The 21,494-nt window shown below is 42.7% G+C and overlaps 1 protein-coding gene across 2 annotated transcripts; it reads left to right on the forward strand.

The window, feature by feature from the left end:
- The first annotated feature begins 378 nt into the window (after positions 1-378).
- LOC135558775 (tetratricopeptide repeat protein 39C-like) lies at positions 379-21,286 on the forward strand. 2 transcript variants are annotated; one of them, XM_064992893.1, is made up of 15 exons: positions 379-845; positions 7,305-7,353; positions 7,452-7,487; positions 8,265-8,393; positions 8,617-8,728; positions 9,025-9,394; positions 10,638-10,806; positions 11,037-11,130; positions 11,220-11,327; positions 11,569-11,678; positions 11,864-11,987; positions 17,325-17,422; positions 17,548-17,652; positions 17,759-17,797; positions 18,007-21,286. In XM_064992893.1, exons 1-15 carry the CDS (start codon positions 712-714, stop codon positions 18,097-18,099), a joined length of 1,770 nt encoding a protein of 589 aa, XP_064848965.1. In that variant the 5' UTR covers positions 379-711; the 3' UTR covers positions 18,100-21,286. The 2 variants fall into 2 exon arrangements, with proteins under 2 accessions (XP_064848965.1, XP_064848966.1); XM_064992894.1 differs by lacking the exon at positions 7,452-7,487.
- The last annotated feature ends 208 nt before the right edge of the window (positions 21,287-21,494 follow it).

Here is a 21,494-nt window from a genome sequence, read left to right on the forward strand (position 1 = left end):
CAGTACTACTGCATTTTTCATTGTCCCCCTCTAATCAGGGACTGCAGTAGACCTGGGACACCAGGGGTGTGCAACGCATTATTACGTAGAACAGAAAACCAGCAGGCTCTAGACCTCCAGTGGTAACCCTGGCCTACAGTATAAAAGCAATATTAGTGTTGCATCTTTTGGATATTAGTCTGTTAATTTTGACATTGCAACGTAGTTGATATATAGAAACTAGGGCATATTTCCCACTCCCTAATATTTTATTAAAAACATTTGCTTCATTTTCACATGTGAAATCTTTGATAATATCTTGCGCCTCCACACTATTTTCAACATACTTTACGCTCATTGGCTGAATCACTGGCGGCAAGAATACCATCGCATTTCCATTTCCTCTATTATTTGGGAACGCACCCCCAACACAGAGCGGAAGACAGACACAACGCTGAAGAAAACAATGATATTCTTGGAGCTACCTCAAGCACCTTTGATCAAATTAAACTATAATTTATGATAAGACCATGCGATAGTGTCAATAGTTCGAAGTGGGCGGTGAGCTACTGTAGAAGCCCACTGTAGCGGCAGCGAGACGAGGTGCACCGCCTCTCGACCAGTCTAGACTGCCGCTTCCGTTTCTCGGGTGTGTTGTGGTTCGAAAGGCGAAGCGCGCTGCATCGGAACTTGGTTAACTGTTCTTGAGACTAAACGTACGGGTTGTGATCGATGGCGGACCCAGAACCATCACAACAACATGAGGAGACGGAACAGATTGACGATGCAGAGTTGGCATTTAAAGGAATAAACATGCTGCTCAACAACGGATTCAAGGAGAGCGATGAACTTTTCAGAAAATACAGGTTAGACGGTGCTGTGCCATAAACAATTAACCGAAAAGTATTTTTCATTGGTTAATTGATGTGGGGAAGGTTTGAATTCAAAGAGTTATCCTATAAATATTTAGGCTGTGTAGTTTATTTCCGGGCTTGGTTTATTTTTTCAGATTGAGGAAGCCACGTGAAACTGATTAGTAGACCTATAGGGTATAAACCAATTTGCACTGGTGGAAAAAGGACTTGGGTAAAAGTACCTTAATAGAAAATTAACAGTAAAATACTACTTGAGTGAAAGTATTTTGTTTGAAATGTAATTAAGTATCGAAAGTAAATGAAATTGCTAAAACAACTTCCGTATCAAAAGTAAAAGTGAATAATTTCAAAGTCCCTACATTAAGCAAACCAGAAGGCATTTTGCAGGGGCATACTCAGACATAATTTACAAACGAAGCAATTGTGTTTAGTGAGACCGACAGATCAGAGGTAGTAGGATGACCCGGCATGTTCTCTTTATAAGTGCGTGAATTTGACTATTTTATTGTTCTGCTAAGCAATCAACATGTAACGAGTACTTTTGGGTGTCAGGGAAAATGTATGGAGTAGAAAGCACATTACGCGTTTTTAGATAATTGACGTTAAATCTTTCTTTTTCTTCATATAGGCATGTGTTGTAGTTTTTAAACCCTATTTTACATCTATAATTTTTGTGTTGTGCTCGCCATAAGTTGAGACATGCTATTGAATACAGGATGGGTGTCATGTTTTGGCTGATAAATGTACTAAAATGTTAGTTTACATTTCAATTGTAAACCCATGGTACCACAAAGATGGTTGAAGGTCCGCACAGAATGTTGACTTGAATGGGAATATCTGTTTTAAATTATACTGTCAATCCTCCTTGGGAAACCTATTGAAATATAGATAAGTGAATAGACATGACCATTTAAGTTGACTTTCGACTGTGGGTGAACCGGTGTAATTATTTGTGCTAGTAATTAGAAGTAAAAATGTCACTTAAAATGTTAATGATGTACCAGCTAAATTGAAGTGGTCTGAAGGGATAGGTCCATTCTATGAAGTATATTTCTATGTTTGAAATGACTACCACCCTGTATTCAAAAGCATGTTGTCTCAACAACAAAACAACTCAGATGATGTCGTCCCAAACTGGGGAAGTAAATGTCGTCGGGGGTACGGCAAATAAAAATGTGATTAACATGTTAAAAAAATAAATGTGAAAAAAAGTTTTTTTTTTTTTTACAATTTCAAACAGTTCATTTATATTTTCCAAAGGAGCAATACATTTGGGTGAGTTTTTTTTCTTTCTCTCGCCTGAGTAGCCTCGTTTCACTGCCCAAAGTAAAATTAAACCATCTTGCGAAATAACAACACAATGTCAAATACAGGTAGCCTAGTCAAATAATTAACATCCACAATGATGGCAAAAAACAACATTTGAGAGTGCGCTGACCCTGGTGCTAGAGGGGGTAAGCAGCTGGAGGTTGAACGTTTGAAGGGGTACGGGACTATAAGAAGTTGGAACAACTGAATTATAGTCAAAGCTACAATATATGTGAATATGAAGAGCGAGAAAAATAGTGTGTAATTTAGTTAATTGACATTAAATAAATAATGAAATAGATTGACAACATTGTTTGTAAACTTTGAAATGATATAAAACTCAACCTTTTTCCTTTTCCAGTGATGACATGGATATCTCATGGTATGATGGGGTATGCAAAATTGTCCAACTAAATGTTTTGGTATTCAGGTCCAAAATGTAACTTTCTGACCACTTCTTCCATGGGCAAACATGTATGTAAAGTAATGTTTAAATCAAAAGGGATGCTGTCAAGGTGATTCAGTGGTGATTTTAGCATGTACATCTTGGTGGGGCAAAACAACAAAATGTGGGATGCATGCCAGCAAAGCCACTACACAAGACTAAACAATACATTAATTGCACTACACCGGAGACAAACGGTGCTCAGAAAGGACCTTTTCAACCACTCCACAAATTTCCTGTTAACAAACTATAGTTTTAGCAAGTAGGTTAGGACATCTACTTTGTGCATGACACAAGTAGTTTTTCCAACAATTGTTTACAGACAGATTATTTCACTTATAATTCACTGTATCACAATTCCAGTGAGTCAGAAGTTTACATGCACGAAGTTGACTTTGCCTTTAAACAGCTTGGAAAATTCCAGAAAATGTAATGGTTTTAGAAGCTTCTGATAGGCTAATTGACATAATTTGAGTCAATTGGAGGTGTACATGTGGATGTATTTCAAGGCCTACCTTCAAACTCAGTGCCTCGTTGCTTGAGATCATGGGAAAATCAAAATAAATCAGCCAAGACATCAGAAAAAAAATTGTAGACCTCCACAAGTCTGGTTCATCCTTGGGAGCTATTTCCAAATGCCTAAAGGTACCACGTTCATCTGTACAAACAATAGTACGCAAGTTTAAGCACCATGGGAACACACAGCTGTCATACCGCTCAGGAAGGAGACGCGTTCTGTCTCCTAGAGATGAATGTACTTTAGTGCGAAAAGTGCAAATCAATCCCAGAACAACAGCAAAGGACCTTGTGAAGATGCTGGAGGAAGCCGGTACAAAAGTATCTATTTCGACATAACCTGAAAGGCAGCTCAGCAAGGAAGAAGCCACTGCTCCAAAACCACCATACAAAAGCCAAACCACAGGTTGCAACTGCACATGGGGACAAAGTTCATACTTTTTGGAGAAATATCCTCTGGTCTGATGAAACAAAAATAGAACTGTTGGGCCATAATGACCATCGTTATGTTTGGAAGAAAAGGGGGAGGCTTGTAAGCCAAAGAACACCATCCCAACCTGGAAGCACGGGGGTGGCAGCATCATATTGTGGGGGTGCTTTGCTGCAGGAGGGACTGGTGCAATTCACAAAATAGATGGCATCGTGAGAAGGAAAATTCTGTGGATATATTGAAGCAACATCTCAAGACATCAGAGCTTGGTCGCAAATGGGTCTTCCAAATGGACAATGACCCCAAGCATACTTCCGAAGTTGTGGCAAAATGGCTTCAGGACAACAAAGTCAAAGTATTGGAGTGGCCATCACAAAGCCCTGACCGCAATTCTATAGAACATTTTATGCGCAGAACTGATAAAGCATGTGTGAGCAAGGAGGCATACAAACCCGACTCAGTTACACCAGCTCAGGAGGAATGGGCCACAATTCACCCAACTTATTGTGGGAAGCTTGTGGAAGGCTACCGGAAACATTTGACCCAAGTTAAACCATTTTAAAGGCAATGCTATCAAATACTAATTGAGTGTATGTAAACTTCTGACCCACTGGGAATGTGAAATAAAAGCTGAAATAAAAGCTGAAAAACTGAGTGTCTGTCCGTTCGTTTATTATTATTAGGTTAATGTTTATATTTGCTGAAAATGTGGGCCTCAAAACAGGTGAGACTTCTGTCACATTTTAGTCACTTTAAACTCCTCCACATTTTTATTGCTATGTATCCTTAGCTGAACCAGATCAGGAGGAGAGTGCCACTGAGGGAATATGTACATCTAATGTCATATTGTGGTCATAACTCTAAAGTGTGAAAGTCAGCCATTACACAGCCGAAAGCAGAATTTTTGCCGTCACCCCTGCAAGCTCTCTCTCTCTCTCTCTCTTCCACAACTGTGTCATAGTTTGTAGACACCTCTTTCCCTGCTCGCTGGCTCCTTAAAGCTGTTTAATACATTGCTTTGTTTCTCCCTGCAGCTAACTAGCTACAGATCTCTCTTGTATTGTGTGGGGGCCAGGGCCAAAAACATCTAATTTGAATCCATTTTAAATTCAGGCTGTAACACAACAAAATGTGGAAAAAGTCAATGGGTCTGAATACTTTCTGTAGCCAATGTAAATGAAATGTCGGGTTTCCAGGCTACTGGCACTTTTATAATGGAGTACAATCAAATCCAATTTTATTTGTCACATGCGCCGAATACAACAGGTGAAATGCTTACTTTTACAAGCCCTTAATCAACAATGCAGTTTTAAGAAAATATTTACTAAATAAACTAACGCAATAAAATAACAATAATGAGGCTAAATACTGGGGGTACTGATACCAGGTTAGTTGAGGTGATTTATACAGTGCATGTGTAAAGTATTCAGACCCCTTGACTTTTTCCACATTTTGCTACGTTACAGCCTTATTCTAAAATTGATTAAAAACAAATCTGCGTCAATCTACGCACAATACCCCATGGTGACGAAGCAAAAACTATTTTTAGACATTTTGCAAATGTATTAAAAATAAAAAGCTGAAATATCACATTTACATAATTATTCAGACCCTTTACTCAGTACTTTCTTGAAGCACCTTTGGTAGTGATTACAGCCTCGAGTCTTCTTGGGTATGACGCTACAAGCTTGGCACACCTGTATTTAGAGAGTCTCTCATTCTTCTCTGCAGATCATCTCAAGCTCTGTCAGGTTGGATGGGGAGCGTCGCTGCACAGCGATTTTCAGGTCTCTCCAGAGATGTTCGATCGGGTTCAAGTTCCGGCTTTGGCTGGGCCACTCAAAGACATTTAGACTTGTCCCGAAGCCACTCTTGCATTGTCTTGGCTGTGTGCTTAGGGTCGTTGTCCTGTTGGAAGGTGAACCTTCACCCCAGTCTGAGAACCTGCACCAGAGTGCTCAGGACTTCATCAAGTATCTGTCTGTACTTTGCTCCGATCTTTCCCTCGATCCTGACTTGTCTCTCAGTCCAGCATGCTGCTGCCGCCACCATGCTTCACCCTAGGGACAGTACCAGGTTTCCTCCAAACGTGACACTTGGCATTCAGGCCAAAGAGTTAAATCTTGATTTCATTAGAACAGAGAATCTTGTTTCTCATGGTCTGAGAGTCCTTTAGGTGCCAAGCGGGCTGTCATGTGCCTTTTACTGCCTTTACATAAAGGCCTGATTGGTGGAGTGCTGCAGCAATTTTTGTCCTTCTCCCATCTCCACAGAGGAACTCCGGAACTCTGTCAGAGTGACCATCGGTTTCTCGGTCACCTACCCGACCAAGGCCCTTCTCCCCCGATTGCTCAGTTTTGCCGGCAGTCAGCTCTAGGAAGAGTCTTGGTGGTTCCAAATTCTTCCAAAGTTGGAGACCACTGTGTTCTTGGGGACCTTCAATGCTGCAGACATTTTTTTGGTACCCTTTCCCAGATATGTGCCTCGACACAATCCTGTCCCGGAGCTCTACAGACAATTCCTTCATCTTCAATGGCTTTGTTTTTGCTCTGACATTCACTGTCAACTGTGGACCTTATATAGACAGGTGTGTGCTTTTCCAAAACATGTCCAATCAATTGAATTTACCACAGGTGAAGAAGTTGTAGAAACATCTCAAGGATGATCAATGGAAACACCTGAGCTCAATTTCGAGTCTCATAGCACAGGGTCTGAATATTTGTGTTTTTTAATACATTTTCAAAAATGTCTAAAAACCTGTTTTCATTTTATCATTATGGGGTAATGTGTGTAGATTGATGAGGATAAACATGAATTTAATACATTTTAGAGTAAGGCTTTAATGAAACAAAATGTGGAAAACAAGGGCTCTGAATACTTTCCGAATGCACTGTAGGTAGGGGTGAAGTGACTATGCATAGACTTAACGAGTAGCAGTAGTGTAAAACAAAAGCGGGGGTGTCAATGCAGATAGTCTGTGTGGCCATTTAATGAATTGTTCAGCAGTCTTATGGCTTGGGGGTAGAAGCTGTTAACGAGTCTTTTGGGCCTAAAATGTTCTCTTTTCTCTTTTCAAAACTGGTTGAATGACTATTTTTACTCTGTAGGCACCTTCTACTTCCACAGGTGAGAGAAATTACTTAGTAAATGACTATCACCTGCCTCTAACCAAATACATTTGAATTCTTCTGAATTCTGAATAACTTAGCAGGCCATTTTTGGGACTTGAAAGTGAAAAATACAGAGTGAACGCGACAGGCTTAAACACACACACACAGCGTTGTCTCCTGCTGATACCCTAAATGTCACCCTCCCATTAATTATGTTGAGCTCTGAGCTGTCATAAGAGATGAAGGGAACTGAATGTTGACACCTTCATCCTCCCATAATTCTATACTGTCATCTTGAATGAAATGTTTAGGATTTAGGCTTCTACATTCTTGGAAGGGAATAACCATCCAGACTTTGAGGCATGAATGCGCCGATTATTAAACGTTCTCATGGAGCAGTCTTACGAATCACATTTTAAGTAATTACTTTAGCCCGACTCTGCCGCCTTTTTTTTGAGCGCTGTCTTCAGACGCTCTGCACAATGAAGACATCCAGGTGGTTATGCTGGAGGATACCGAAGTTTGACTTGAAACAACTCTACAGCTCTCACCCATCTTCACCTGTCCTGGCTGTCTCTCTTAAGAAACCGACCTGTTTTAGCCTTACCGCAACCATCTCTCTGTCTCCCTCTCTCTTCTAGGACCCACAGTCCACTGATGAGTTTCGGAGCCAGTTTTGTCAGCTTCCTGGTGAGTAGGGGTGGAGAGGTCAGAGGTCAACTTCTTACTGAATTACTGTACGTCCCCCAAATTCCACTGATATTCTCATTTGATACTCTGCAATGCAGACAATTGGATTCTTTTGGAGTGAAGAACAGGAAGAGGTCTGTATTACAGTCTGTTGTGTTGTACGTTTTATTGAATGTCAACCTTTTTTTAGTTCAATAGTTGGATTTTCACAGTACGTCTCTATTTCATACATAGACCTTGTCATGGTGCAGATTGACTGAATGAATTGAAGGTCACACAAATAATAGCACACCCGGGATATCCTCAGCACTAATCTTGCTGTGCATCACACACTGCTGGCGGGTGATTCACCAACCTGATATATATAATTGGCTCACGGTGGGTTTGAATACTGACAGGGAATAAACTATTTGTGCACGTCTTTGGAAATGATCACGGCAGATGAAATGTTAGTCTGGTAAATCCAGGATGAACAGTTGATTGTGCAGCTGTGCTTTTCATTGTTCTACAGTTGAGGGCAAATATATTGGCAGCCTTGCACGTTTCACTATTTCCTCTAAAATAAGTTGAAATGTAAAAAAAATGTTTAGTGTTCGTACGTGTAATTATTTGATTTATAACTGCAACAGGAGCCCAACGTAGAAATTAATTTGATTAATTTTGTTTAACGTGTAGTTTCTTACCTGTGGTAATATAAGTTTCCCGGTACCTAAGGGGTGATAAAATTAACTTGTATAGTGCAAGGGTGCCAATATATTTGACCGCGTGTCTGTTGCTGACAGGATAATTGTTTAGCCTACTTTAAAACAACAGTGTTGGTACGTGTTAAGGCATTACGCCAAGACTACCATACTGTCGAGGTTGAGAGCAATGCCCTGACTGGCACTGTATGAATCTGCCTGTGTGTGTAGAATGCCATGATGACGTTTGAGGAGGAGAAGATGCAGACAGCCTTTGATGACCTCAGAGCCACGGAGAGACTTTGTGAGCGAGACAATGCCGGGGTCATCGAGACGATCAAAAACAAGATCAGGAGGAGTGTAAGTGAAAACACAATGTGTTCACGCACACCTAATTAACCTCAGAGAAGCTCATACCTGTATGATACATCTCATACATCTCCTCTATCCACACACGCCTGACTTGTCTTGCGGTCTGCCAATGTCAAGTTGACGTTATCTTCTCTCACGGTGCTGTGTTTGGCCTTGCTCTACAATTTAGACGTTGACATCACCGTGCTCTGTGTGTTTGGCCTTCCTCCAGGACGCCCAGAGGTCAGGGGTGGCTATAGTAGACCGCCTCCAGAGACAGATCCTTGTGGCAGACTGCCAGGTGTACCTCGCTGTCCTCTCCTTCATCAAACAGGAACTGTCAGGTGAGACGCCTCATCACTTCGACCTTGACCTGCGGGTAGGCTTATAGCTGACTGACGGATCGGCTGTGCTGCTACTACTAGAATGAATGACTGCACTGTGTTGTGGCTACTCACTGGTACAGTTAAGAAGATCGTAGGTCTGTTTCGATATCTTGCGTGCTGATTATAATGTATGCTCAAGAAGTGATTTGCTGTAATGGGCCTTGGTATCTAGACCATGTCTCTCAGTACTCTAACATCCCGCTGCTTGATGTTAATCATATCACATGGACTTCCCCTCTCCCAAACCCACCCAGCATACATCAGAGGAGGCTGGATCCTCCGCAAAGCCTGGAAGATGTACAACAAGTGTTACAGCGACATCAGCCAGCTGCAGGATTGCAGCAAGAGGAGGACCTCCGACCAGCAGGCGTCCACTGACCAGGCCAACCGCGGCGCAGCCAAGCTCCCAACCCAGAGGACCAATGGGGTGAGCCCGGAGGCCCTAGCCCGGCTTAAGGGCTCGGTCAGTTTTGGCTACGGCCTGTTCCACCTGTGCATCTCCATGATACCGCCGCACCTGCTGAAGATCGTCAACCTTCTGGGTTTCCCCGGCGACCGTCACCAGGGGCTGTCCGCCCTTGCGTATGCCAGTGAAAGTAAGGACATGAAGGCCCCCTTAGCTACGTGAGTAGGTGTACCACTACCGACCATGGGGTGTCTGTTTTTTGTTTGTTTGTTGTCTCTTGTTGGTTTATTTTACTTTATTGACTTGAACTGTGTTTGGGGTCATTGCGGTGTAATAATTGATCTCATTCAACATATTTCATATGGACATGGTGACCATGTATTTAGTGATAGAAAATATATGTAGTAATCCTACGTAATGTAGCCATATACATGGACTAGACAGAGTAGTGTGATTATTTGGGAAGAGAAAAGAACCAGCAAGCCTGAGAGCAGGATGCAGCTTCGCTGGCTCTGAATATTTATTGATATATTTTTACCTTTATTTAACTAGGCATGTTGGTTAAGAACAAATTCTTATTTACGATGACTGCCTGCTGCCAAACCCAAACCCGGACCACGCTGGGCCAATTGTGTTCCGCCCTATGGGTCTCCCAATCGCGGCCGGTTGTGATACAACCTGGAATCGAACCAGGACCTGTAGTGACGCCTCTAGCACTGAGATGCAGTGCCTTAGACCGCTGCGCCACTCGGGAGCCCTCGGGGAATGTCAGTGATTCATATTGAACAGCTTATTTATTACTGTCACCACCATACTGATTAGAAATTCTCTGCTATTTGATTCTGCCCACATATCCACAGCAGGAGGCAGAAGACACAGGGTGTGTCCCACATGGCACCCTATTCCTTCCGTAGTGCAATGCATTTGGCCAGGACCCACAGGGCCCAAGTTGTACACTATATAGGTAATAGGTTGTCATTTGGGATAAAACCACAGCCTTCACCAGACCTGAAACCCATTAGCTCTCTGCCACTCTGCCAGGGGCCAAGATGATCTGCTTTAATAATAGAGAGAAGCTGGCTGAGGCCCCTGTCCTGGTTGAACTTCAAGGCCTTGGCAGAGAACAAAGATTGTATTTATTTTAGGAAGACACATGTTCAACATTTTAAGCTAAGATTAACTTTTTTGTGCCTGAAGGGAAATTTGTCTTGGACTTTCAAGTGCTGTTGCTTCCACATCTAAGCTGCATGCGACAGTTGATTCTGCAGAATATTGATTGATTTTGTTTTCAGCTGACGTATCTGCTGAGTGTGGTAGCAGGCTGTTCAACTCGAAATCAGTCATATGTTTACTGACCGCTGTGATATGTCTTGGTTTCTCGACTGACTCTCTGAACGCTGACGTTCACCGGTATTCCTCTCGCTGTTGTCAATAACAGTAGTCTCTCTCCCCCTGTGGCAGGTTGGCCCTCTTGTGGTACCATACGGTAGTGCAACCCTTCTTTACCCTGGACGGCTCAGACACACAGGCCGGTCTGATGGAGGCGAAGGCTATCCTCCAGAGAAAGGAGCCCGTATACCCTAACTCCTCCCTCTTCATATTCTTCAAGGGCAGGGTGCAGCGTCTGGAGGTAAGGGCCTGGGCCATGTTCAGTAGAGACAAAATATTTTAAAACACAATTTAAATGAAGTTCAACCTAAATGTCGCAAATAATAACACCTATTTTCTTGTGCTGCAGTGTACACTATTCGACACAACCTAGACAGTAGTAGACAGATACCACAAGGAAACCTGTGTCTACAACTGTGGCTGTAGCCGTGTTCCTTGTCCTAATCTTCCCCCTCTCCTCAACTCATTCAGTGCCAGATCAACAGTGCAGTGACGTCCTTCCAAAATGCCTTAGAGCTGGCTACAGACCAGAGGGAGATCCAGCATGTTTGTTTGTATGAAATAGGTACTTCTTCACTTCTACCTCAACTCTTAATGTATAGAACACCATTACCTTGTTGTCCCTGAGTGACACTTCATTCTCTCTGCTCTCAGGCTGGTGCAGTATGATGGAGCTGAAGTGCGGTGACGCCTACAAGGCCTTTCAGCGTCTGGCGACCGAGTCACGCTGGTCCCAGTGTTACTACACCTACCTAACTGGAGGTGAGAGGGCAGAGGTTAGAAGTCATGGAATTCGAGGCGGGGTTAGAAGAATGCCCTCTTGTTTTTTTTCTTGTTTTTCTTCAAAAGTAAAATAAGTTCCGTAACTGGGAACGCTAACTCACCTGAATGAAAAGCTTCTGAACTATTGGCAATAATGGCTTACATGATAACGGTTATATGTTGCTGTTGAGATACCCTGCAGACTCTAACGCCTGGACATCGCTCTGTGTTTGTGGTATAGTGTGCCAGGGAGCGTCAGGAGATCTGGAGGGAGCGGCCGCTGTCTTCAAGGACGTACACAAGCTTTTGAAACGGAACAACAATCAGATTGAACAGTTCTCTATGCAGAGGGTGAGCGTGGGGCTGGCAACAGCCCACTTCTATAGATATCCATGTGAACCATTACTTCCAGTGAGGAGAAATCCTTTTGCGAGTCACACAGTTTCACGGTGATCTGTAGTCATTGTATGGAGGACAATTGGCAGTTGATTGGGTAGCGAGTAATTGGTAAACGTGCGCCCTGTGTGTGTGTGCAGGCGGAGAGGCTCAGCAAACACGCCCCATCCAGAGAGCTGTGTATCCTGGCTGTGATCGAGGTGCTCTACCTGTGGAAGGCCCTGCCTAACTGCTCCACTGCTAAGCTGCAGACCATGAGCCAAGGTACGCTGTGAAAACGTACAGTAAACACAGACCACATCAACACAACCAGACCCCTCATACATAGGGCTGTGGCGTTGATGACATTTTATCAGCCGCTAACTCATGTTACTGCCTGTCTCTCGGTAAATGAACGTAAACATTTTCAGCATCTCCAGGCCTCCACGCATACAAGTCGCTGATGAACGCCTTTGAAATATATATATATATTTTATATATATAAGTCTGAATCCATTTAATATATACCATCACAATGAATCCATTATTTGTTTTAGGCAGGTCTAATGAAACATTATGATATGGAGAAAATGTATTTCAGAAGAACAGAATATCATCTTCTGAGTCGGCCTGTATGTTATCTGGCTATGTGCCGTGCCAATGGCAGCCGAAGCTCGAGGCTAGTTTATTCAGCAGACAAGATGTGCTGATAAATCCCATGCCATTATTTTATATCATATGACTTTATAGGAAGAAGAATATAATTGAGCTTAGCTGAATAAAATAGAAAGGATGTTTTTCTCCTCCCCGAACGAGGGCACATATGAAGTGGCTATGTTGAGCATAAAAGTGATCATTTGAAGCGGGTCCTATACGCCAGATTTAAGTAGAGAAACCTTAGAAGGTCTTAGAAATCAAGCTAGAAATGCGCTGTGTGATGCGCTCTGTTCCTTTGCCTCAGGCGGCACACGCTGTTCTCTCATGAAGTGATCATATTCTCACCCATCAGACTTTTCTCAATTTTCAATGTTGGCTTGAAATATATTAAAGTCATTTCGATTTAGAATGGCCCATTTTATCAAACGGGCAGGGGGAAAAAAGACCTGCCATCCATTTGCACTCCCAATAGAGTATGGAGGCTCCTGCTGATCCTTTATCAAGCATGCCAGGTAGGCTACTCTGGTTCTGCAGTGGAGAAATGTGCTTCATATTAATAGCTGAGAAATAATCATAGTAGCAGCTGGGATCCTCTTTATAGTGGCCACCATCAGGACTCTGCTTTCACTGGGTCGCATATAGAAATGTCTGGGCTTACCAGAACACTTCCTTCACTCCACGTATCAACCACTGTTTGCGGAGCAGCCTCTCGCCGGGCGACAGGTGATATTCTGCCTGAACTCTGTATGCCATGGGCTCCCCAACCCTGTTCTTGAAGCTACCCAGTGCTTAATATGGGGAAACCTAGTTTAATCTGTGAGGGAACATTTTCATCGTAACATATTTTCACAACGAAATGTATTTGATTAAACTGTTGACAGCCCCTCTGTGCTCTCGAGAAAGGAATGAAGGAGAGCGAGGAGGAGATGGAAACGCACAGTGGTGAGAGATTCTGTAGCTAAATGTTAGCCTATTAATTATGAAGAGGGGAAAAAACTATTTAATTTTGGGGTATAGGCTAGACCAATGATGTAGCAAAGTGTGTTTCTGCCGTGCGTAATATGCTGTGTAGGTTATTAACCACTATTTTAATGGCTTTTTTTCAGGCTTGGGCTCATAGGCCTATGCATATACTGTAAGCTCTAATATGCGTATCGTGATCTACATGCAACGTCTTAAATGCTTTTAATTAATCTTCACCTTAGAAAGTGCTGTCCTTTTTGTTGTTTAGCTTTGAAACAAGATCCACAATGACCATGTTTTGATCTGTTGTTGAACTTCTTTCTTCAAATTGATCATCACAGTGATGTCAAACATTTTTCCGTCAAGAAAAAAACTGCCAAAGGGGGAGGAGTTGCAATCTACTGCAGAGAGAGCCTGCAAAGTTCTGTCATACCTTCTAGGTCTATACCCAAACAGTTTGAACTTCTAATTTTAAAAATGAACCTCTCCAGAAATAAGTCTCTTACTGTTGCCGCCTCCTATCGACCCCCCCCCCCACTCCCAGCTGTGCCCTGGACACCATTTGTGAATTGATCGCCCCCCATCTAGCTTCAGAGTTTGTTCTGTTAGGTGACCTAAACTGGGATATGCTTAACACCCCGGCAGTCCTACAATCTAAGCTAGATGCCCTCAATCTCAAACAAATCATCAAGGAACCCACCAGTTACAACCCTAAATCTGTAAACATGGGCACCTTCATAGACATTATCCTGACCAACTTGCCCTCCAAATACACCTCTGCTGTTTTCAATCAGGATCTCAGCGATCACTGCCTCATTGCTTGTATCTGCTATGGGTCCGTGGTCAAACCACCACCCCTCATCACTGTCAAACACTCCCTAAAACACTTCTGCGAGCAGGCCTTTCTCATCGACCTGGCCCGGGTATCCTGGAAGGATATTGACCTCATCCCGTCAGTCGAGGATGCCTAGTCATTCTTTAAAAGTAATTTAAAAGTAATTTCCTCACCATCTTAGATAGGCATGCCCCGTTCAAAAAAATGCAGGACAAACAACAGATATAGCCCATCTTAGATAGGCATGCCCCCTTCACCCAGACCTGACTGCCCTTGACCAGCACAAAAATATCCTGTGGCGGACTGCCATAGCATTGAATAGTCCCCAGGATATGCAACTGTTCAGGGAAGTCAGGAACCAATACACGCAGTCAGTCAGGAAAGCAAAGGCTAGCTTTTTCAAGCAGAAATTCGCATCCTGGAGCTCTAACTCCCAAAAGTTTTGGGACACTGTAAAGTCCATGGAGAACAAGAGCACCTCCTCCCAGCTGCCCACTGCACCGAGGCTCAGTAACACGGTCACCACTGATAAATCCATGATAATCAAAAATTTCAATAAGCATTTCTCAACGGCTGGCCATGCCTTCCTCCTGGCTACTCCAACATTCCTACTCTCATTCGTATCGTCCGAGATCCCTAAAATTGGAAAGCTGCTTTCTTCAAAGGAGGTGACACCCTAGACCCAAACTGTTACAGACCTATATCCATCCTGCCCTGCCTATCTAAAGTCTTTGAAAGCCAAGTTAATAAACAGATCACTGACCATTTCGAATCCCACCGTACCTTCTCCGCTGTGCAATCTGGCTTCAGAGCCGGTCACGGGTACACCTCAGCCACGCTCAAGGTACTAAACGATATCATAACCGCCATCGATAAAAGACAGTACTGTGCAGCCGTCTTCATCGACCTGGCCAAGGCTTTCGACTCTGTCAATCACCGTATTCTTATCGGCCGACTCAATAGCCTTGGTTTTTCTGACGACTGCCTGGCCTGGTTCACCAACTACTTTGCAGACAGAGTTCAGTGTGTCAAATCGGAGGGCATGTTGTCCGGACCTCTGGCAGTCTCTCTATGGGGGTACCACAGGGTTCAATTCTCGGGCCGACTCTTTTCCCTGTATATATCAATGACGTTGCTCTTGCTGCTGATCCACCTCTACGCAGACGACACCATTCTGTATACTTCTGGCCCTTCCTTGGACACTGCTAACTAACCTCCAAACGAGCTTCAATGCCATACAACACTCCTTCGTGACCTCCAACTGCTCTTAAACGCTAGTAAAACCAAATGCATACTTTTCAACCGTTCGCTACCCGCCCGCCCGACTAGCATCACCACCCTGGACGGTTCCAACCTAGAATATGTGGACAACTATAAATACCTAGGTGTCTGGCTAGACTGTAAACTCTCCTTCCAGACTCTTATTAAACATCTCCAATCCAAAATCAAATCTAGAATCGGCTTTCTATTTCGCAACAAAGCCTCCTTCACTCACGCCGCCAAACTTACCCTAGTAAAACTGACTATCCTATCGATCCTTGACTTCGGCGGTGTCATCTACAAAATAGCTTCCAGCACTCTACTCAGACTGCATCCAGTTTGCTATCACAGTGCCATCCGTTTTGTTACCAAATCACCTTATACCACCCACCACTGCGACCTGTATGCTCTAATCGGCTGGCCCTCGCTACATATTCGACGCCAGACCCACTGGCTCCAGGTTATCATAAGTCTATGGTAGGTATAGCTCCGCCTTATCTCACTTCACAAGTCACGATAACAACACCCACCCGTAGCACACGTTCCAGCAGGTATATCTCACTGATCATCCACATAACCAACACCCAATTTGGCCACCTTTCCTTCCAGTTCTCTGCTGCCAGTGACTGGAACGAATTGCAAAAATGGCTGAAGTTGGAGACTTATTTCCCTCACCAACTTTAAACATCTGAGCAGCTAACCGATCGCTGCAGCTGTACATAGTCCATCTGTAAATAGCCCACCCAATCTACCTACCTCATCCCCATACTGTTTTTATTTTATTTACTTTTCTGCTCTTTTGCACACCAGTATCTCTACTTGCACATCATCATCTGCTCATTTATCACTCCAGTGCTAATCTGCTAAATTGTAATTATTCACTCCTATTGCCTATTGATTGCCTACCTCCTCATGCCTTTTGCACACACTGTATATAGACTTTCTTTTCTCTACTGTGTCATTGACATGTTTGTTATTGGCTTGTTTGTTGTTTACTCCATGTGTAACTCTGTGTTGTTGTCTGTGTCACACTGCTTTGCTTTATCTTGGCCAGGTCACAGTTGAAAATGAGAACTTGTTCTCAACTAGCCTACCTGGTTAAATAAAGGTGAAATAAATAAATAATAATAAAAAACAATGTAGTCTAATGGTGCATGGTACTGTTTTTCATGGGATGTGATTTTCTGTGGTATTTGCATTGATGTCAGAGTGATTAGAGGGACAACAGAGTGCTCAGCACTAGGCCCTTATGACCTGATGGAGGGACAACATAGTGCTGAGCACTAGGCCCTTAGAACCTGTTGGAGGGACAACATAGTGCTCAGCACTAGGCCCTTAGGACCTGATGGAGGGACAACAGAGTGCTGAGCACTAGGCCCTTAGGACCTGATGGAGGGACAACAGAGTGCTGAGCACTAGGCCCTTAGGACCTGATGGAGGAACAACAGAGTGCTGAGCACTAGGCCCTTAGGACCTGATGGAGGGACAACAGAGTGCTGAGCACTAGGACCTGATGGAGGGACAACAGAGTGCTCAGCACTAGGCCATTAGCGACCTGATGGCCGTTACCAAGTTGGGTACTACAAACGTATCAGCGCCATTCATGTACAGATCGCATTAGGAAGCGATTACCACGACTCAACGGTCCCGTGGAGTTTGACTTAATACGGTCTCCGCAATAGCCATGCACATGTTCAAACTCCCAGTCCCAACCACCATAGTTGCTGCACATTCAATTATAGCCTATTCTCTTTTGGTTATGCAGGACATCGTACACTTCTAGGATCTGCTACAATCCCAGTCAGCGTGGTTATTGTGCTTTCACTGAGTAGTTGTGGTGGTGCCGTGAAAGTGACTTCCTGTGAATCTGGAAGGAAATTCAGTGGGGTTTTTCTGTCTCTTCTTAGTTCTGCAGGAACTAGATGACATCTCATTTGCTGGCCTGAAAAACCTGCTCCTTGGTGACATACACAGATGTCTCGGCAACATGAACGACTCCATTCAGGTTATCTCTCCTCACCATATTTATATGTATTGAAAACAAAGTGCTCATAGTATTTACCGACAAATATTAATGTAGTCAGAATAGTGAATGTTTACTACTCTTTATTATGTCATTGAATATTGCAGTGCTTCAATCTGGCTGCCAGAGATGAGATGGGCCATCAAAACAACTCCTATGTGCAGCCCTACTCCATCTACGAGTTAGGCTGTGTCTTACTGGACAGCCCTGAGGTGAGCTGTGCATATGGTGTATCGCGCAACGTGTCAACCCCGAGGAGAGAAAGTGTATGTTGCTTAATGCGGAAGTTGATTGAGATTGTGGTTCTTCTCTTCTCAGTCTGAAGCGAAGGGCAGAGCTCTGATGCTCCAGGCCAAGGTACAGTAGAACTTCACTTCTACAATATGGGCCAAGAGTGTATCCTCGTTTTTGAAAACGTGTAGCTTTCAGCTGCAGTATTTGGAATGATCAATCAAGTCTGACAGTCATCCATAATATGCATTTTATATTATTTGATATTTCCTTACTGGCATGTGCACGTGTCAATATTTCTATGTGATGTAGTAATGTCGTGTGTGTTTGTACAGGAGAACTATGCTGGCTATGACTTTGAGAACAGGCTCCATGTGCGCATTCATTCAGCTCTGGCTTCCATGAGAGAGGAGGTGTCCCCACCCTGACCGCACCCTTTCTCGACCATACATCCACCCTAGCTTGTGTTGGGGGTAGGAGGAGCAGGAAACGGCTCCCTTTAGAGAAGCCATCTTGATCTCCACAGCACTGTGATGGTTCACTGCATTGTGTTTTTCAGTTGACTTGTGTTTTTTTTTATAATGAATGTGCCATCAAGTTTGAAATGTATAGTTTACAGTAAGAGTTTCCTGGAGCGATAATGCAGGAATAGTTTAAGACTACTGGAGTGTGTTAGTGTGTTTTCAACCAGATCAAATATGTACAGTGGTTGCAGCTGGGAGGCAAACGCAACTTTTTACAGGGGAAAGTGTCTCTATGGGGGAAAATCTATTTAAATTGTACACATCTTTCCCATGTGTTGGGAAAAGGTTCAGATGCAGAACTGGGTAAGCCACACTCCACACTCCAACTGTGCCTAGGTTGCTGCCAGATTATGACCTGAATGTCCAAAGTCCTGTTGCTGTTACAGTAGTAGACCATCCGAATGCACAAATCCTATGCTACTACTCATCGCGTGGCCTTGTGGCACTGTAAATTGGGGAGATTTTCTACACATTTTGCCATGGGTTGCAGAGAACATTCTGCAGTTTTAAAGGCCCAGTGCAGTCAACATTTTTATTTTCCTGTGTTTTATATATATTTCTACACTGGGAGGTTGGAATAAGGTTGACTGTAACGTCTCTTCACAATCCTCAAGTCAAGAACAGACTATGGGAGGCGCACAGTACTACATGGAGCCATGGCTACATGGAACTCTATTCCACATCAGGTAACTGATGCAAGCAGTAGAATCCAATTAAAATACACTGGACCAGCGGGGACTGTGAAGACACACACACACACACACAGGCACATGATAAGGCATGCACTCTACACACCTACAGATGGATGTTGTATTAGATGTGATGGTAGAGTAGTCGCCTGAGGGAACACACCTTAATGTGTTGTGAAAAGTTTTATTAAATGCAATTTAAAAAAATCAGTTTTACAGCTAATTCCCTGCAATTCTACTGATTTTTGCTGTGGGGTGGAGTGACATTTTTGCAGTTTTAAAGCTAATTGCCTGGAATTCTACACATTTTGTAATGACTTATGTCATGTTAATATAATATCTGAGTGAGAATGACTAACAAAGTCATTGTGTGCCCCCTGGAGGTCAGGGCCCCTGGGCATGTGCCTGGTCGCTATTCGGACAGGTGTAGATAGCTGGCTAGACTAACAAGCATTAATTCAGTGACTGGAAGTGACCTACATAACGAGAACAATTGCTGATGCACAATGACATTTCCAGATTGAACGTGGTGTATTCTATTATTCTTACTCTCAATATTAAGTTGAGACCCCGACTAAGTTCTTGAAAAAATATATACAGTGCCTTCATAAAGTATCAACACCCCTTGAACATATTTTGTTGTTTATATAGCCTGAATTCAAAATGAATCAAATGAAATTAAAAATCTCAGCTATCTTTTTTCTAATTTATTGAAAATGAAATATTGAAATATAGCATTTCCGCAAGTATTTCCACCCCTGACTCAATGCATGTTAGAATCACCTTTGGCAGTGATTACAGCTGTGAGTCTTTCTGGGTAAATCTCCAAGAGCTTTGGCCACCTGGATTGTACAATATTTGCACATTATTCTTTAAAAAATGTTCAAGCTCTATCAAGTTGGTTGTTGATCATTGCTAGACAGGCATTTTCAAGTCTTCCCATAGATTGTCGAGCGAAGTCAAAACTGCAACTTGATAGAGCTTGAACATTTTGAACATCTTGAACATCAGAAACATTCAATGTCGTCTTGGTTAGCAACTCCAGTGTATATTTGGCCTTGTTTTAGGTAATTGTCCTGATGAAAGATGAATTTGTCTCCCAGTGTCTGGATAGCAGACAACCAGGTTTTCCTCTAGGATTTAGCCTGTGCTTAGCACTATTCAGTTTATTTTTATCCTAAAAAAACTCCATAGTTCTTGATGAGGAAAAGCATAAGCATAGCAAAATGTAGCCACCACCATGCCTGAAAATATGAAGAGTGGTACTAAGTGATGTGTGGTGTTGGATTTGCCCCAAACATGACGCTTTGTATTCAGGACATGCATGTTTTAGGAATATATATTTTTTTAAATTCTGTACAGGCTTCCTTATTTTCACTCTGTCATTTGGGTTAGTATTGTGGAGTAAGTACAATGTTGTTGATCCATCCTCAGTTTTCTCTTATCACAGCCATTGAACTCTGTAACAGGTTTAATATCACCATTGGCCTCATGGTGAAATCCCTGAGCAGTTTCCTTCCTCTCCGGCAACTGAGTTAGGAAGGACACCTGCATCTCTGCAGTTACTGTGTGTATTGATGCACTATCCAAGGTGTAATTAATAACTTCACAATGCTCAAAGGGATATTCAATGACTTATTTTGTATTTATATTTTTTACCCATGTACCAATAGGTCCACTTCTTAGCGAGACATTGGAGACCCTCCCTGGACTGTGGTTGAATCTGTGTTTGAAATGCACTGCTCAGCTGAGGGACTTTACAGATAATTGTATGTGTGGTGTACAGGAATTAGGTAGTCATTAAAGAATCATGTTAAACACTATTATTGCACACAGAGTCCATACAACTTATTATGTGACTTGTTAACCAATTTTTTTTCATCCTGATCTTATTCTGGCTTTCCATAACAGATTGAATACTTATTGACTTGAAGCAGTTCAGGTTTTCATTTCTAAAAACATCATTCCACTTTGACATTATGGGGTATTGTGTGTAGGTCAGTGACACAAAATTTAAGTTTAATCCATTTTAAATTTGGGCTGTAACTCGACAATGTGGAAAATAGGTGTGAACTTTCTGAAGGCACTATGTATTTTTTGGGGGTCTGGGGCCCTCTGGCTGACAGGTGCCCTAAGCGACTGCTTATGTCTCTTATGCCTGGAACCGGTCCTGTTGATGGTCATTGGCTGATTTTCTCAAACTAAAATATGTTACAACATTGTTACTAGTTTTTAAACAGTGTATTGATATTTAAAGGGAAACATATACAAATAGGTTTGTATCAGTGTACTTTAATTCAATATTACTAGATAAATGACATTTTCCTTTTGGCACTTACTTGTGGGTACAACATGCACACTGTAGGTCTACTCTGCTGTATTTTTATAAACTGAAAACTGGTTTTCCTGTGTTGAATAGGGGTTTTCTTGTATGTGTATATTTTAAACCGATGGTCAAGTTATTTTCTTGATGTGTTTAAGATGCATGTACTGTTTGTGACCTTGTGATTTATTTATGATTTTTTTGGGAAAGTAACAATGCACATCAATTCGTTTTCATCTGTAGACTACTTTAGTCCCTGGGCAGATATATACAAACATTTAGCTTCA

Source organism: Oncorhynchus masou, chromosome 17, assembly GCF_036934945.1.
Source record: "Oncorhynchus masou masou isolate Uvic2021 chromosome 17, UVic_Omas_1.1, whole genome shotgun sequence".
Classification (NCBI taxonomy): Eukaryota; Metazoa; Chordata; class Actinopteri; order Salmoniformes; family Salmonidae; genus Oncorhynchus; species Oncorhynchus masou.

Coding starts and splice junctions, on each gene's coding strand:
- LOC135558775 (XM_064992893.1), top strand. CDS start 712: ATGGCGGACCCAGAACCATCACAACAACATGAGGAGACGGAACAGATT. Junction 7,354..7,451: donor CCAGTTTTGTCAGCTTCCTG/GTGAGTAGGGGT, acceptor TCTGCAATGCAG/ACAATTGGATTCTTTTGGAG. Junction 10,807..11,036: donor GCAGGGTGCAGCGTCTGGAG/GTAAGGGCCTGG, acceptor CAACTCATTCAG/TGCCAGATCAACAGTGCAGT.